Source organism: Chelonoidis abingdonii, chromosome 21 (genome assembly GCF_003597395.2).
Source record: "Chelonoidis abingdonii isolate Lonesome George chromosome 21, CheloAbing_2.0, whole genome shotgun sequence".
Classification (NCBI taxonomy): domain Eukaryota; kingdom Metazoa; phylum Chordata; order Testudines; family Testudinidae; genus Chelonoidis; species Chelonoidis abingdonii.
In genome coordinates, this window is record NC_133789.1 from 14378955 (window position 1) to 14395368 (window position 16414).

The 16414-nt window shown below is 42.2% G+C and overlaps 1 protein-coding gene across 1 annotated transcript in view; it reads left to right on the plus strand.

Moving 5' to 3' along the window:
- Positions 1-16414, plus strand: part of MYO1D (myosin ID) — a 351948-nt gene that overhangs the window by 87077 nt on the left and 248457 nt on the right. Inside the window, exons 7-11 of the mRNA XM_075059626.1 lie at positions 5412-5528; positions 6714-6917; positions 9139-9284; positions 9373-9487; positions 11172-11342. Of these exons, the coding sequence (XP_074915727.1) occupies positions 5412-5528; positions 6714-6917; positions 9139-9284; positions 9373-9487; positions 11172-11342 (753 nt within the window). The remainder of the gene's footprint in view (positions 1-5411; positions 5529-6713; positions 6918-9138; positions 9285-9372; positions 9488-11171; positions 11343-16414) is intronic.

A 16414-nucleotide genomic window follows, 5' to 3' on the forward strand; every position in this document is an offset into this window, starting at 1 on the left:
TGGTCTGTATGGGAGGGCCCACACAAAACAGACACCCTGGTTCTCCAGGTTGAGGGTTAGGTACAGGGCTAACAACCCTGTCCTATAAAAAAAACAAAGCTAGCTCATGTCACTGCAGATATGAGGAAAAGTATGAACATGTCCAAACTCTCTTCATTCCATACAACCTGCCTCAGAAAAATCCTCCATATCTTTTGTCCCAGTACAATCTCAAACCAAGATCTATTGGCATAATGCAGCCAAGAAGATATGAGCACCATCATTGCCAGGAGATGCTGGACATGGATTGATCATGTGCTTCGGATGGAAACTGATTCCATCACCAAAGTAGCAATAAGATGGACACCTGAAGGCAAGTGAAAACGAGGCCGTCCGAAAACAACATGGTGAAGAGCTGTGGAAGCCGAGCTGAAAAACCTGTGGCACAACTGGGGAACCATCGAAAGACTTGCCAGAAACAGACAGGAGTGGAGGGCTTTGTCACTGCCCTAAATGCCAGTGGCGTAAAGGGAACATGATGATTGATGATGACGAAACAGCAACTTCTCTTCATTAGTTCCATCAGGATCCTTCTAGCAGTTATCTTAGCTTTCCATCCTCTGACTGGTACTCGCTCTCTTTTTTTCCAATCCCACGTCAGTCAGGTTTTTGAAGGTTCTGGACCGGTTATATCCCCATGTAGAGGATCCTTATTTCCCTCTTAGCACTTAAACCTGGTATTGACAAAGCTAATGGGTCTTTCCTTTGAATTGTTATCCACCTGTTCATTACTCCATCTCTCAATGAAGGTAGCCTTTTTGGTGTCAATCGCCTTGGACAGGAGAGTGGGTTAATTATGAGTCTGTATCTGGTCTTCTGTATACAGTCTTCTACAAGGACAAATTATACCTGCTCCTTCATCTGAAGTTTCTCACCAAAGTTGTCTCACTTCCACATCAATTTGCCAACTTTCTTCCTGAAGCCTCATGCTCATAAGGACGAGTACAGATATGACATGGTCAGTGTAACTTTTTTCCAAACAACATGCTTGCACTTACTTGTGAGTCACCTGAAGAGGAAGGATGTGTCCAATCACTCGAAGGAGGAACTGTTACTAACCTGTTCTGTAACAGTTCTTTGTGAGGTGTTGCACACGTCCATTTCAGGACCTACCCTCCTTCCCCTCTATATCAAGATCTGTTTAGTAAGAAGGAACAGAGGAGGGTGAGGGTGGGATGTGTCCCACCCCGATCTAGATTGTCTTTTTTCTCACCCCACTGGATATTGCAATTCATAGTACATAGGTTTCACTCTTGAAACCTGGGCCAGTCCACTCTGTTGGAGTCTTCAGAGTGTCCCTGTTGCTTGCAGCGTAGGAGGGGGAAGGAAGAAGGCCATGCATGGGGCCTTTGTGTTCTGTTTTATACCCTTAGTCCCATGTGCTTGGAGAACACAAGTCCAAGGGATGTCTGGTGAGCATTCTTGAGTCACAAGCTGAAGCAATGCCCTGGTGTGTCTCCTGTGAGTGAGTCATTGAATTGTAACTCCTCTGCTGGGCAATAGCTGGTGATGTCTGTTCAGCACCCACCCGGGCATTGGCTACCTCCCGTGTCATTGTCTCTGGAGAGCTTATATCTGGGCGCCTCCCAAACCCACAGCATATTTTAGTGAAAACCATACAACACATTCTCATAATCTCACATGCATTAATGATATACGTATTTAGATAGAACCATGGGTTTCAGCAGATCATAGCCTTTCCCCTGATACCTCCCACGGCCTGCTTTACCTGTAATATCACAATTATATATAAATGAGGAATATGGGGGTTACAGGACACTCCCCCAAGGTATAGACTGTCACACAATGGTCTGTAGAGAGAAAGCAAAATCAAAGTGATTCATGTTTCTGCATGCACTGCACACCAAGGCAGACTAGCTTACCAGGCAGAAGTTAAATTAAGTGGTATCTTCACTCATTGTTATTCACTCAGTTTAGATCAGTGATTGATCACTCTGCATCTGGAAACTAAAAAACAAGTGCCCCATGGCCCCTCCAAATGTCAGGACGTCTAATTCAAGTAGATGAATGTTTTCTTATCAAGCAGGCGGAGATCTTTGTTATATGCTTTCCTACCATTCTGCTGCTTCTTGGGACCATACACAACCTGCATAGTGTGGCAATGATATTGTTTATGCATTTCTGGCTGAAGAGGCTGTGGTTTTCAGGCTGATTAACTCAGTATTGAATCTCCTGATCCTTCTGCATTGTATAAGAGGTCTGCTGATGGTTGTAGATGAAGTCCGTGAGCAAATCCCTCAACAACCTTTTAGGGATGAGCTTGAAGACCCTCCCAGTTTGTATGAAGAACAGCAAGGCAGCAGATCTAGATGGGATCCCTGCTGAAATCTTTAAAGACGGTGGACCAGAGCTAATTTGGCAGCTTTACCTGCATATCCTCAAAATCTGGATAAAGGAGGAGATACCTAGTGAAATGAGGGATGCCCTGATTGTCACCCTCTTCAAGAAAGGAGATAAAGTGGATTGTGGAAATTATTGTAGTATCTCCCTCCTAGCCATTGCTGGCAAAGTTCTGGCGTGGATTCTTGCAACTTGCCTTCTGCCCCTGTCGGAAGAAAATTTACCAGAGTCACAGAGTGGTTTCTGACCATGTTGTGGAACTGTGTATATGATCTTCACAGCACGGCAGCTGCAAGAAAAGTGTTGGGAGCAAAACCAACCGCTGTACATGACTTTTATTGATCTAACTCAGGGGTAGACAACCTATGGCACAGGTGCCGAAGGCGGCACACAAGCTGATTTTCAGTGGCACTCACAGTGCTTGGGTCCTGACCACCGGTCCAGGGGGCTCTGCATTTTAGTTTAATTTTAAATGAAGCTTCTTAAGCATTTTAAAAACCTTATTTACTTTACATACAACAACAGTTTAGTTATATATTTTAGACTTATAGAAAGAGACCTTCTAAAAATGTTAAAATGTATTACTGCCACGCGAAACCTTAAATTAGAGTGAATAAATGAAGACTCGGCACGCTACTTCTGAAAGGTTGCTGACCCCTGATCTAACAAAAGCCTTTGATTCAGTGAATTGCCATGCCCGCTGGACTGTACTTTCTAGGATTTGATGTCCTGATAAATACATCAATGTCCTAAAATTTCTTCATGATAACATGAAAGCGACTGTTTTGGGCAGCACTGGCTCCCGGAGTGAACCTTTCAAAGTACAAACAGAAGTCAAACAGGGCTATATCATCGCTCCAGCCAGGTTTGTGGTTTTTATTGCTGTCATCCTTTACCTAATTGCTGGGAAGTTTACAGGTGGCGTTGAAGTCATTTACAGAATGAACGGGAAAGCTGTTCAGGCTTAGCAGGCTGAAAGCCAAGAGAGAGATCTCCACAACAGCAACTTCAGTATGTTGATGACCATGCAATCTTGCCCATTCTGAGAAAGATCTTCAAACTATCTTGAATGTGTTTTCCGATGCTTACACATGTCTTGGTTTCACCCTTACTATCAAGAAGACTAAAGTGCTCTATCAGCCCTCTCCAAATGAGATATTACATGTCCCATCTATCAGAATCAATGGAGTGGCACTGGAGAACGTTGATCATTTCCTCTACCTTGGAAGTCATCTTTCATCCAAGACAGATATTGATGCAGAAATTCAGCATCGCCTGAGCTGTGCCAGTGTAGATTTTTCTTGTTTACAGCACAGAGTTTTTGAAGATCGTGACATTCGAACAGACGCCAAGATTCTTGTTTATCAAGCCATTATTTTCCCAACACTGTTGTATGGGTCCGAAACTTGGACAAACTATAGACACCACTTGAAAGTCCTTGAGAGATACTATCAATGCTGCCTTCATAAGATTCTGAAGATCAAATGGGAAGACAGGTGCACCAATATTAATGTTCTGGAAGAGGTAAAGACCACCAGGATCGAGGCAATGGTCATCTGTCGTCAGTTCCACTGGACTGGACACATTGTCCGGAGGCCAGACCATTGCCTCCCAAAACAGGTCCTGTTCTCTCAGCTGAAAGAAGGGCACCATAACGTGGATGGACAACGGAAGTGTAATAAGGACTTACTTTAGGTTGTCCTTCAGCATAATATTGTCATTGGCACTTGCCCAGGATTGCTTAAAATGGAGTGAAGTCCTATGTGATGGTCCCCTGCATTTTTTATTTACTCGCCGACAAGCTGAAAAGGACAAGAGGTGCAGGAGGAGGAAGAGACTGGCTTCCAGTCATGGTCAACAACCTCCTACTGAGTCTGAAAATATCTGCCCTCATTGTAATAGAACAAGGATTGGTCTTATTAGTCACCTGAGAACCCATAACTCCCTTGGAAGATGATCATACTCTGTAATGAGTGTTCGCCCAAAGATCAGTCATCCATCTTTAGGACAAGACAGATTCAAAACGGTTACTCATATGAGGTGATTAACACTCTCAGGAACCCAGAAAGAAGTCAATGACCAGAACTTATTCTATTAGCTGGTACAGAATTCATAGTTTAAGGATGGAAAAACAGTTTTGAACAGTCTCAGGTTCCTTCAGAAGGGCCTTAATATGGTTGTATAAAAACTTCCAAGCTAAAGGTTAAGTCTCCACACTATGATGTACACATTTATGTTCAGGAACGTCAAATTCAGGGCAAATCCTGACATCAAATGCTTCCTGTATGGCACTACCTCACAAGGTCATTGAACAAAACCGTGGGACCTTAGCATCAGCATCCAACAGTTCATAATACTTTCTGGATAAGTATTTTCCTCCTGCCAGCTAATTTTGTAGCTCAAGTGGTAGCAGACCGTGGTCCAGTGCTGAAAGCTGAGAATAAACCCTGTTTCTGATGCATGATGGGAGAATTATACCTACCATTTTTCTTTAAAAAGAAGAAAAAGAATAACTTTTAGTAAGTAACTTCCTGTCTTGAGAGTGTTTTTAGGTTGCAAAGTCAAGAAGATGGAATCTAGTAGCCTGCACAACCATAAATTTGGCTCTTGTGCGTATGCATTGTGATGGTCTTTAATTACATGATCACATTCTATTTTCAAAGGTCCCCAGCTTCTTGCAGATTATAGGACTGATGTACAAAGGAGGCAGAATTAAATTGCCTAGGTAACTGTAAAACTGGCATTTCTTAATGTTTAGTGGTTTATTTTGCAATCTAAATAAAACTGAAGAGTGTTTTTTGATATGCGATAAATAGAATAGATAGTGGCTGTGACCTACTGTTCTGTGCAACACTCACTTTTTTTAGTAACACGTCTGTGACATCTGTGGTGGTTGCATAATGGCTGCTGCGTTATGTCCTTAAAGCTGTGCCATAGTGATGCTTTATATTCTAGGATGTTTGTCTGGAGTATGAAAAGTACTACATCAAATAAATCTCTATTTTCCTTAGTGTTCCATCAATGATGGTGCAGAGTTCAAAGCAGTGGCAGATGCTATGAAAGTGATAGGCTTCAAACCAGAGGAGGTTCAAACTGTCTACAAAATTTTGGCTGCCATTCTTCATTTGGTGAGTTCTCTGCATGTGGGTTTGTGGAAACTGTTTTTCCAGGATTGCAATGGTAGGGCAACCAGGCTGTTACTTGTGTTACAGTGTGACTTCAGTAGTTGAGGAGTTCCATCAGATGCAGTTGGAAGTGCTGTTTGGCTGAAAAGTCAACACTATTCCTGCCTGCCAGTAGTGGGTCAAATTCCCCTGTGGGACTACTGTGATCATCTGGTCTGACCTTCTGTATAACACAGGGCTTAGAATTTCCCAATAGTAATTCAGAATAATGGCTCATCAATCTTCATGTCAGTTTTTCTAGTGATGTCATTAAACTGGAAACTATATCCTAGGACTTTGTGGTGAGCTGTAGTGAAGATGGAAAGGATAAATATAAATAATCTGTGGATTCTGCTTAGTGTTTTTTAATTCCAACTCTTCTCTAGACCCCTGTCTTGTAACAGTCTTTGCCTGATTAAACTTATTTTAATTAGTTTTGTCATAACTTTGTTCCTTGAATCCTGCTAAATACTAAAGGCCAAATCCTCCTTCGGGTCACAGGCAAAGGCGAAACCTATGGGGGTGGGGGGGTCAAGAAGGGGCACATGCCCCTCTCCAGACGCCTAGGGGGAGGCACATTCAGCAGGGAACCACAGTGGTGAAAGGAGCAGAACGTGGGACCGCTGAGTGGCCACACACCGGCAGCTTCTCCGGCGTGGCTGTACTGCCCTCAGCTCCGCCCCAGCCCTTCCACACAGCTGTGACTCCTGGGGTCTGTACAGCCCCACTAGAGGACAGGGCTGGGGCCAGTACTCGGACAGCCGTGCCAGAGGAGCTGCCTGTGTCAGGCCTCTTTCCTTTCGCTGCGGGAGGACAGAGCCCCACCCCAGGTAATGTGGGATGGGAAGGGGACAGGGAGAGCAAGGGGCCCAGGCTGGGGGCAGGACAGGGAGGAGTCACCAGGGGGGTCACGTGGTAGGTCGTGTGGGGAAGTCACATGCCCCCTTAGCTGGTCCCCCCTTTGTGTCCCTCCCATGAGTAGCGCATACAATATTGAGGACAATTTAGGCTGAATTTAGAAATGTGCTAATGATGTTTCATTTGTTGATGAACTGAACAGTAGATCACTCCCTGGAAATGAAGTGCTTACTTCAGCTTTGCTGACATTATTCTCAGCAGAGGCACATTTCCTTTCACTACTTGCTACAGGGGAATTTGAAGTTTTCAGTGGATGGCGACACACCTGTGATTGAAAATGGTAAGGTCGTGTCGGTAATTGCAGACTTGCTGTCAACAAAGTCTGACATGGTGGAGAAGGCCCTGCTTTTTCGAACTGTAGCTACAGGCCGGGATGTCATTGACAAGCAGCACACAGAGCAGGAAGCCACCTATGGCAGAGATGCTTTTGCAAAGGTGAGTCTGAATTCTCTTTTTACAAGTCTATGCTAGTTTGTCGTGCAACAATTTCCAAAACCCATGGCTCAGTTTTTGCTCTTTAATTTCACAAATGATAAGAGCCCTTGGATGAAAAAAAATATTGCAGAGTCCAACATCTGTGTAGCAAAAGGTTCAGCAAAGAGTGCAGATGCTTAATGAAGTTGTAAGAGAAGAGCACAAGGTTTTGGGGGGTGTTAATCTGGATGTTTCATCTTCAATATGTATTTTTAGTATGTTAACATAGTGAAAGACTTATTCTTCTAAATTAATGGGTGCAGCAGAGTTAAAATTTTATCTGTAAGCAGAGGCAACCCACAAAACAACTTTGGCTGCAGGGTTTGCAAGGACATTGGAAGTCTCTGTTCTGTTAGTTCATATCTTGATACAATGGAAATGCAATGAATGAGATTGAGAGAACGGATTATTGACAGTTCTAGCTGTCTGCTTGCTGTCAAGAAGAGAGCAGTGGAATGGTATGACACCCTTAAATACACATTGAAGATAGTGACAAATGCTACACCTTTGGTTGTTTGGCAACGACAGCAGTCTCCTTTGGAAGGGTTATAGTGACGGAGTATTCAGAGGACACTTAACTACTCACATTTATTTTAATTGTGAGAAGGAGGAATGGAGGGAGTTAAATGGTGGTATTGGGTAAGAGCTAACTTTTTGTCCAGTCACCTTGAATGTCCTTTTAAGGTTGTAATACTTGTCAGAGCTTCTTAGCACAGGTGTCACTAAACTGAATGGTTAGATTCTGAAGACAGAAAATGTACTTGCTTGTGACCACTTCTTGAAAAGTGAATTATGATAATGTTTTATAGTTCTGTATTTTGTGGTGTTAAGTGCTCAGTTCCAATGGGTGCGAGCACTGTATAAAAATGTTAATTTTGCATTCATCTGTTCACCTATATTTTCCATATTCATACAATTCTCTGGTCATAGAATCATAGAATGTCAGAGTAGGAAGGGACCTCAGAAGGTCATCTAGTCCAGCCCCCTGCTCAAAGCAGGACCAGTTCCCAACTAAATGATCCCAGCCAGGGCTTTGTCAAGCCTGACCTTAAAAACATCTAAGGAAGGAGATTCCACCACCTCCCTAGGTAACCCATTCCAGTGCTTCACCACCATCCTAATGAAAAAGTATTTACTAATAACCAACCTAAAACTCCCCCACAGCAACTTGAGACCATTACTCCTTGTTCTGTCATCTGGTACCACTGAGAACAGTCTAGCTCCATCCTTTTTGGAGCCCCCTTTCATGTGGTTGAAAGCAGCTATGAAATCTCCCCATATTCTTCTCTTCTGCAAACTAAACAATCTCATTTCCCTCAGCCTCTCTTCATAAGTCATGTGCTTCAGCGCCCTAATCATTTTTGTTGCCCTCCGCTAGACTCTTTCCAATTTTTCCACATCCTTCTTGTAGTGTGGTGCCCAAAACTGGTCACAGTACTCCAGAGGAGGCCTCACCAATGTCGAATAGAAGGGAATGATCACGTCCCTCGATCTGCTGGCAGTGCCCCTACTTATACAGCCCAAAATGCCATTAACTTTTTTTGCAACAAGGGCACACTGTTGACTCATATCCAGCTTCTCGTCCACTGGAACCCCTAGGTCCTTTTCTGCAGAACTGCTTCCTAGCCATTCGGTCCTTAGTCTGTAGCAGTGCATGGAATTCGTCCGTCCTAAGTGCAGGACTCTGCACTTGTCCTTGCTGAACCTCATCGGGTTTCTTTTGGCCCAGTCCTCTAATGTATCTAGGTCCCTCTGTATCCTATCCCTACCCTCCAGCATATCCACCACTCCTCCCAGTTTAGTGTCATCTGCAAATTTGCTGAGAGTGCTGTCCACGCCATCTTCCAGATTATTAATGTGGAGATGATTAAGTTGTTGCAATGTTGACTATGACGAATGAGGGAAGTAGGTAGCAGAATTGGTAGAGCTGTTTAAGATTCTATTCTCATATAAATTAATTTAGAAAGAAATACAGCGATGTTATACAGAAAGAATAGAAGTTTTCTCAGATAAAGAAGTCTGTTTAATTTTAGCAGGAGTTTTGCCAGTGACTATGGGTTTAATTTGAAAACCAGCTTGAACTAAACTGCTACAGAAACTGTTATAGAGACTTAACTGATTTAGCTGTATTTCTGTCATGAGAGAGATCAGAAATTATGCTTAATGTTTGTTGTTCTTGTAGGCTATATATGAGCGCCTTTTCTGTTGGATTGTCACACACATCAATGACATCATTGAGGTGAAGAACTATGACACCACAATCCATGGGAAGAACACAGTCATTGGAGTCCTGGATATCTATGGCTTTGAGATCTTTGACAACAACAGGTAAGCTGCATTCTAGAGAAGGAAACTGATGCTTCATCTTGCCTCAAATGAAAAACTAATCAATTTTTTCTCAACTTTATTTTTGCAGTTTTGAACAGTTCTGCATTAATTATTGCAATGAAAAGCTGCAGCAGCTTTTTATTCAGCTAGTTCTAAAGCAAGAACAAGAGGAGTACCAGCGAGAGGGGATTCCCTGGAATCATGTGAGTGAATTGGCAGTCGGGGTCTGGTTGAATCCAGTGAATCCAGCCTGGTCCTGAAATTGCTCCTCATGTAAACTCCCATCAAAGTCAGTGGGAGCTATGTATCCAGAGCACATGCAGCACCAGGGCTTGTTATCCATAAATCACTCTGGAAGAAGCAAACTGAAAATATGAGACACCTTTTCTATACATTTTTTGGCCTCTTTCTGGTTACCATTGTAAACTGCATGATACGTATTTTATTTAGTTGAACAGGTGTTCAAGTTTTTTTTGAAATTGATCCTTGCTAACTGGTAGGATTTGATTAGAAGATGCTGGTTCAGATTGTATAGACATTACAATTCTGATCCTCTATTATAGAAAATCAGTGGCAAAACTTGTTGATTTCATTGGTGAAAAATCTGGCCTTATAATTGCATTGACCAGGCTTTATGAGCCAGTTCTGAAAATGTAATGGGGAAATCTATTATAGGAATGCATTTCAGGGGAAGGGTAGTTACACTGATTACCCACTTTCTTATATTGTTGGAAAGCATTTGGCCTTTGTGTGCCTTCCAATATGACTGCAGCCTGCTAGTGTCCAGTAAAATTACACAATGTCATATACCACTACCTTGCTGTCACAACTTCCATGGCCATAAGTGTGTTCATGAATGTCTCATTAAGGTGACTCTTGAAAGATACTGTAGTTGATTATGGGATCGATGCAGTGGTAATCTGAAACATGTGAAAGGAGACCCTTCTCTGCTGTGCCTCTTAGTGCTGCAAGTGTTTCTGCTATAGTTACCCACTTCTTGAAAAATAAAACTCTTCAGAGCTATATAGGAATGAAGAGGGCCAACTATAGACATGCATATGGGGGTACCATGTGGATCATGTTAAAGCTGCCTAGCCAAATAGACATCAGATGAGCCTTTTCCACTAGATTCTTTCATGTTTAGATTTGAATGTTTGCGATGAAAGTAATGTTTACAGAACTCCTCTGCCCTAAGAGGAAGAGCAGATACTGGGCCAGATTCTCCTCTATTATGTTTGTCTTCCTACTGAAATCAATGGGGTTTCCACTGGGGTAACTGAACAAACTTATCAAACTTACTTTTTAATGCTAATGCCTAGGGGTTTTTTTGCTTGCTTTAGTAAAATCTGAAAGAACTTTGCTTTCAGTCACTAGACTCCAAGTAAGGGATGAAGTTTGGACATGAGTACTAAACACGTGTTACAAGTACACTTCTCGTAGAGTAGGAAGTCTGAATATATGATCTGCAGTCCAGCATATTTTCAGATTGTCTGTTTGGGAAGCAGTAATTTTCATTACAATTTCTATGTATATTTTATTTCCACTACCTCAGTGGTTCTCAAATTATGGTCTGCGGAGTATCAGTGGACCACAGAATGGCATGTTTTGCAAAGCAAGCAGTGGGATATTTTGGGGACGTAGAGGCCTGGGAGAAAGAAATGCTCAAAGTGGTCTGTAGAATGAAACTGAGCGCTGCACCACTGCATAATGAGCCTAGTACTTCTCCGTTTAGTTTCTTTATTACAGTTATTAAAGCTGTATTGCTCATAATTCTCCCTGTATGGTTACTGGTGTGTGCGAAAGTGTGGGTACTGTTTGTTAATGCACTTCCTTCTCACTCAGTAGTGAGAGAAGACCTGCAAATACCTGTTGTTTTGTGTTCTGCAGATTGATTATTTCAACAACCAGATCATTGTGGATCTGGTGGAACAGCAGCACAAAGGGATCATTGCCATTCTGGATGATGCCTGCATGAATGTGGGAAAAGTCACCGATGAGATGTTCCTTGAGGCACTGAATAACAAACTGGGGAAACATGCTCATTTCTCCAGCAGAAAGGTAAACTGTTCATCTGTGTAATCAGAACCCACCCTCTCTTCACATGCAGCACATGCTGTATCTTTCTAAATGGAATAAGGAAAAGGACTTACACAGTGACTTGAATAGAGGAAGGCCCTTTTCTAGAATAGAACTTAAATGTCTGGTGCACATAGTATTTCTGTATTTATATGGCCAGTCAAGTTCTCTAGTTTAGAATGAATGTTATAATGATTTGTATCCAGAAGAGGGAGCTAAAGTATGATCAATGCAGTAGATTTTATTTCAAGGGAAAAACAGGAAAGCATGAACTTGTCTTGACATATGATGTCATTTATAACCAATGGGTACACAGTTCCAGTTCATGTGACTGTTCTCTACTCAACCAGCTTTAATATGCTGTGGCAGTGAAAATGGCTCACATTTCTGCTTTATTGTAATCTTCACCCTCAATGGCTACAAAACGTGCTCATCTTAAATTGTACCCGTAATCCTCCAGACCTTTTGATTTGCTTTGTTTTTGATATGACAGCCAGTTAAAAAGATTTTGTCACTTGGTAGTATTTTAAAAATACGGGCTCTGGCCTGATAAATTTGAGAACCACTCACAATAATGTCCTTTGATTTACTGGTGTCTTTTCATTGAGAATAGTATTTGAAATCTTTTCATTAGAATACTGTCTTCACCACTGCACACCTTTGTGTATAAGGTAGGAATATCACCGTAGCATACTTGTATAAGAAATGTGCTAGAGACTGTCTCCAGAGACTCTGAATTCAAACAGTAGAAAGAGCTGGATCTGGCTTGTTTTAGTGAAGAATAGAAATGGAAGTAAAATAAAAAGATTTTCATTCAGCTATGGCTTATTCTTAAGCACTCTTCGCTTGGAGTGTAACCTGTCAGCTAAACTGCCATACACAATTTTTTGGTAAACAGCGAACAATATTCTCAGTGTCAGCACTAAGCTGTGGGATTGCTGTGCAGTTAAGGTAGAGGCATATGTTATGAATACTTCAAATCTTATAATTTTACTCAGTGTATTGAAGCTTTATGTCTGTCATGCATAACTGAGGCTAGTGAATTTGGATGCAAATTATTTCCTTTGTTGTTAATAATGCTTTTGAATGGTACCAGTCTCAGGGGCTTGGGGAATGAAGTCTTATATTTTCAGAACAGGTATAGCAAGGGCAACAATAGTCCAGATTCCCAATGCTACTCTGCCAATATACTTAAATCCAAGGGAAGATCATTCTCCATGACCTGTTCGTTCCTAGGTCTCTTCTCTGCTGAGACCACCAGCAAGTGGCTATGCATGGAGGTGAGAGCTTTGGGTATAATGTGCTGGTGTGAGGGGAAGTGAATTTGACAATGAGTGAGGAACTATAAATGAGAAAGCCGCAACTGACGGAACCACTGGCTTCAGGAGTTTTTCCTTTGTATAGGAAACATTCAGCAGTATGATGTAGTGCCAATACCAGTATTCCTCAGCAGGGAGGAAATTCTATATTAGCACAGACTGAAAGAGAAAACAAGGGATACAAAAATAAATAAGCACTTCTGCATGTGCAGCCAGTTATGCTAATTACTGATGGAAAAATAATCGTATCAGATAGTATAAATCAATATTACCTTGAAGGTTTTGACCCATAAAATCCTCAGCATCTTGTTTCTTCTTCTGACCTTTTGCACACCTGCAAACAACATTCTTCTCACTAATACCTAAAATATCTTGTTTACGGACTCTTGCTTCTTCCAGTTACCACCCAATAAAAGTCTGAGTTGTTTCCACCTTCATATTTTAAGTTACAAATAAAGACCTGGTTTCATTTTGCTTCCACCTTTTACTTGGCTTTGTGGACTTCAGTTAAAATACTGTGGTGTCTGTCAGGTAAAGTCTTAGCATAATTACTGTGTAAATTAAAGATATTGAGGAAGATGTTCTTAAAGAGTTAAAATACTGATATGTGCTGATATGCTCTGGGAATAGCTCCTGTCTGGCAGGTTCATGGTTAATTCTTCACTGCCCCCATCTACAGTATGTGCACTCCACGTCGGTGTGGATCAGCCCTAAAGGGCTGCTGTGCCCTAAACAGTCGTGTCCTAGTTTATGTGTTGCATATCTAATCTATTGCTTTCTGCTTAGATGTTCTGGTTATTCTGGTGAAACCTAGACAGACTAGGTAAATACAAGATTTACACTGTGGCAATAAATAGACAAGACAGATGTATTATTGCTCACAACACCTGTGATGTAAGTAGCAAAGTATTATCAAAGAGCAAGGGTTTGTTTTACATTCTGGTTTGTAATTGATTAATCTTGTGGGTGTAAGAGGGTCAGGTACACTGATGGATAACCATCAGTGAATTCCTAAATAAACTTTAAATGTTGAGAGCTTCTCAGAGGGCAGGTGAAGTGACTCACTAAAGGTCACAGTGAGTTGGTGGCAGAGGTGCTATAAGAACTTAGTACCATGCTCACTCTTTGACCATGGTGCCTTTTATTCATTTCAGTTGTGGTTTGTGTTTAGAACTAGCAAGGTTTAGTATGCTCAGATGTAAACATTCCCTATTTACATCTATCAGCTAATGTACTAAGGTGTAAAACGTAAATACATACACATGCCATTAATACGTTCAGGCATACTTCTGCCATGAATCACTGAATGGAGTGATTCTCAGTGCTAATATTAACAACACTTGACTATTGCCATAGTCCCATAGCTGATTTGGGATGAAATGTACTCATTCCATAAATCCCACGTACATCGGTGTTGCTCTTGAATTCATGCTCGTTAGAGTCTACACTGAGAAAACTAAAGCCAAGGTTATCATGTGAAACAACATTTTCAGCGAACTGGTTACATCAGAATGTGGTGGAGAGCTGTCCATTCCATAATCAACAGCGCTGGCACTTTGCTATTCCTTTGCTGTATATGCCTATGCAGTGCGGGCACGATTCCCTCACACAAAGAAACGAGACCCTGTACTTAATGCCACCTGCTGCTATATTACAGGATATCTTAAGCCTACTCATGTGAACAGCCTGTACACTCTTGCAGGTATTGCTCCTCCGAATGTACATTGGGAAATTGCTAATAGAATGCAGAAGGCAATGCTCAGATCCAAGACATCCGCTATATGATATAACACTGACGCTGAGTTGACTGAAGTCACAACAAAGTTTTCTTGCCACTATTAAACCCTAACGTTGTTACCCAAACAGATAAGGTTTCAGTTATGGCAAATGAGTAGAGAGTGACCCAGAGCCTTTGTGCTCCGGCTCCTATCAGTGGAGCATCTGCCATCCAATGCAGATCAGCCCTGGAGTATATGGCATTGTGTTAATCAACTCCGCACTGTAGTCTGCCAGTCTAGAGATGCAGTTATAGTGGGGCTATGTTACTGGCCCCAATACCTGTGACTGTGGCAGAAACACTCAAAATACGATGAAGCATCTCATTCAGTGCCAGCTCCTTGACCATGAATGCTCTTCCAGTGAGCTGGCAGAGTGCAATGATCAGGCAATTGCATGTGCATGGGTGTGGCAGAAAACAGTATGAGGACACAAGAAGAAGATCCCATAGTTAACCAGCTGAGCAGTTTATGGTGCTGCCACAACTATGCCAGTTCAAGGCTGTGACCTTCACATAGCTGATGTGTTTAGTTTCCCAGGAGGATGGGTGCCGTTTGACATCTGTCAAACCATGAAGCATTGGCACTACTTGTCTGAGAGTATGTCTACATTACTAAATTGTGCTAGCCTAAGTTACGTTGACGTACAGCCACCACAGTAATTAAATCGCTTTTGCATGTCTTCGCTATGGTTCTTGTGTTGGTGGTGCGCATCCTCACCAGGAGCACCTGCACCGATTGAACTGTCAGTGTGGGGTATTGTGCAACGGCCTCTGAAAGGCAGCAACAATCAACGTCAGCAACAAGTGTCTGTGCTGAAACTGCATTGACCTAAGCGCTACATCTCTCATGGAAGTGGATTTAACTCAGCATAGGGGGCGAGTTTCATCAGCACGAGTGATGTTTTAGTGTAGACACTTAGAGAGTTAGGTCAGCGTAAGCTCATGGACTCATAGACTTTAAGGTCAGAAGGGACCATTATGATCATCTAGTCCAGGGTAGGCAACCTATGGCACGTGTGCTGAAGGCGGCACGTGAGCTGATTTTCAGTAGCACTCACGCTGCCCAGGTCCTGGCCACCGGTCCGGGGAGATCTGGATTTTAATTTTAATTTTAAATGAAGCTTCTTAAACATTTTAAAAACCTTATTTACTTTATACAACAATAGTTTAGTTATACTTATAGAAAGAGACCTTCTAAAAACAGAGAGGAATGAGGGGATATGATCGTCTTTATAATATATCAGAGGGGTAAATAAGGGAGGGAGAGGAATTATTTAAGCTTAATACCAATGTGGACACAAGAACAAATGGATATAAACTGGACACTATGAAGTTTAACTTGAAATTAGACAAAGGTTTCTAACCATTAGGAGTGAAGTTCTGGAACAGCCTTTCAAGGGAGTAATGGGGACAAAAGACATATCTGGCTTCAAGACAAAGCTTGATAAGTTTATGGAGGGGATGGTTACGGGATAGCCTAATTTGGCAATTTATTTGGCAACTGATCTTATGATATCAGCAAGTAAGTATGCCCAGGTCTGCGATGGATGTTAGACGGGGTGGGATCTGAGTTACTACAGAGAATTCTTTCCTGGGTGCTGGCTGGTGAGCCTTGCCCATGCTCAGGGTTTAACTCATCGCCATATTTGAGGTTGGGAAGGATTTTCCTCCAGGGCAGATTGGCAGAGCCCTGGAGTTTTTTGTCTTCCTCTGCAGCATGGGGCACGGGTCACTTGCTGGAGGATTCTCTGCAGCTTGAGGCTTCAAACCACAATCTGAGGACTTCAATAACTCAGACATAGGTTAGGGGTTTGTTACAGGTGTAGGTGGGTGAGATCTGTGGCCTGCATTGTGCAGGAGGTCAGACTAGATCAGGGCGGTAACCTTTCAGAAGTGGTGTGTCGAGTATCATTTATTCACTCTAATTTAAGGTTTCGCATGCCAGTAATATATTTAAT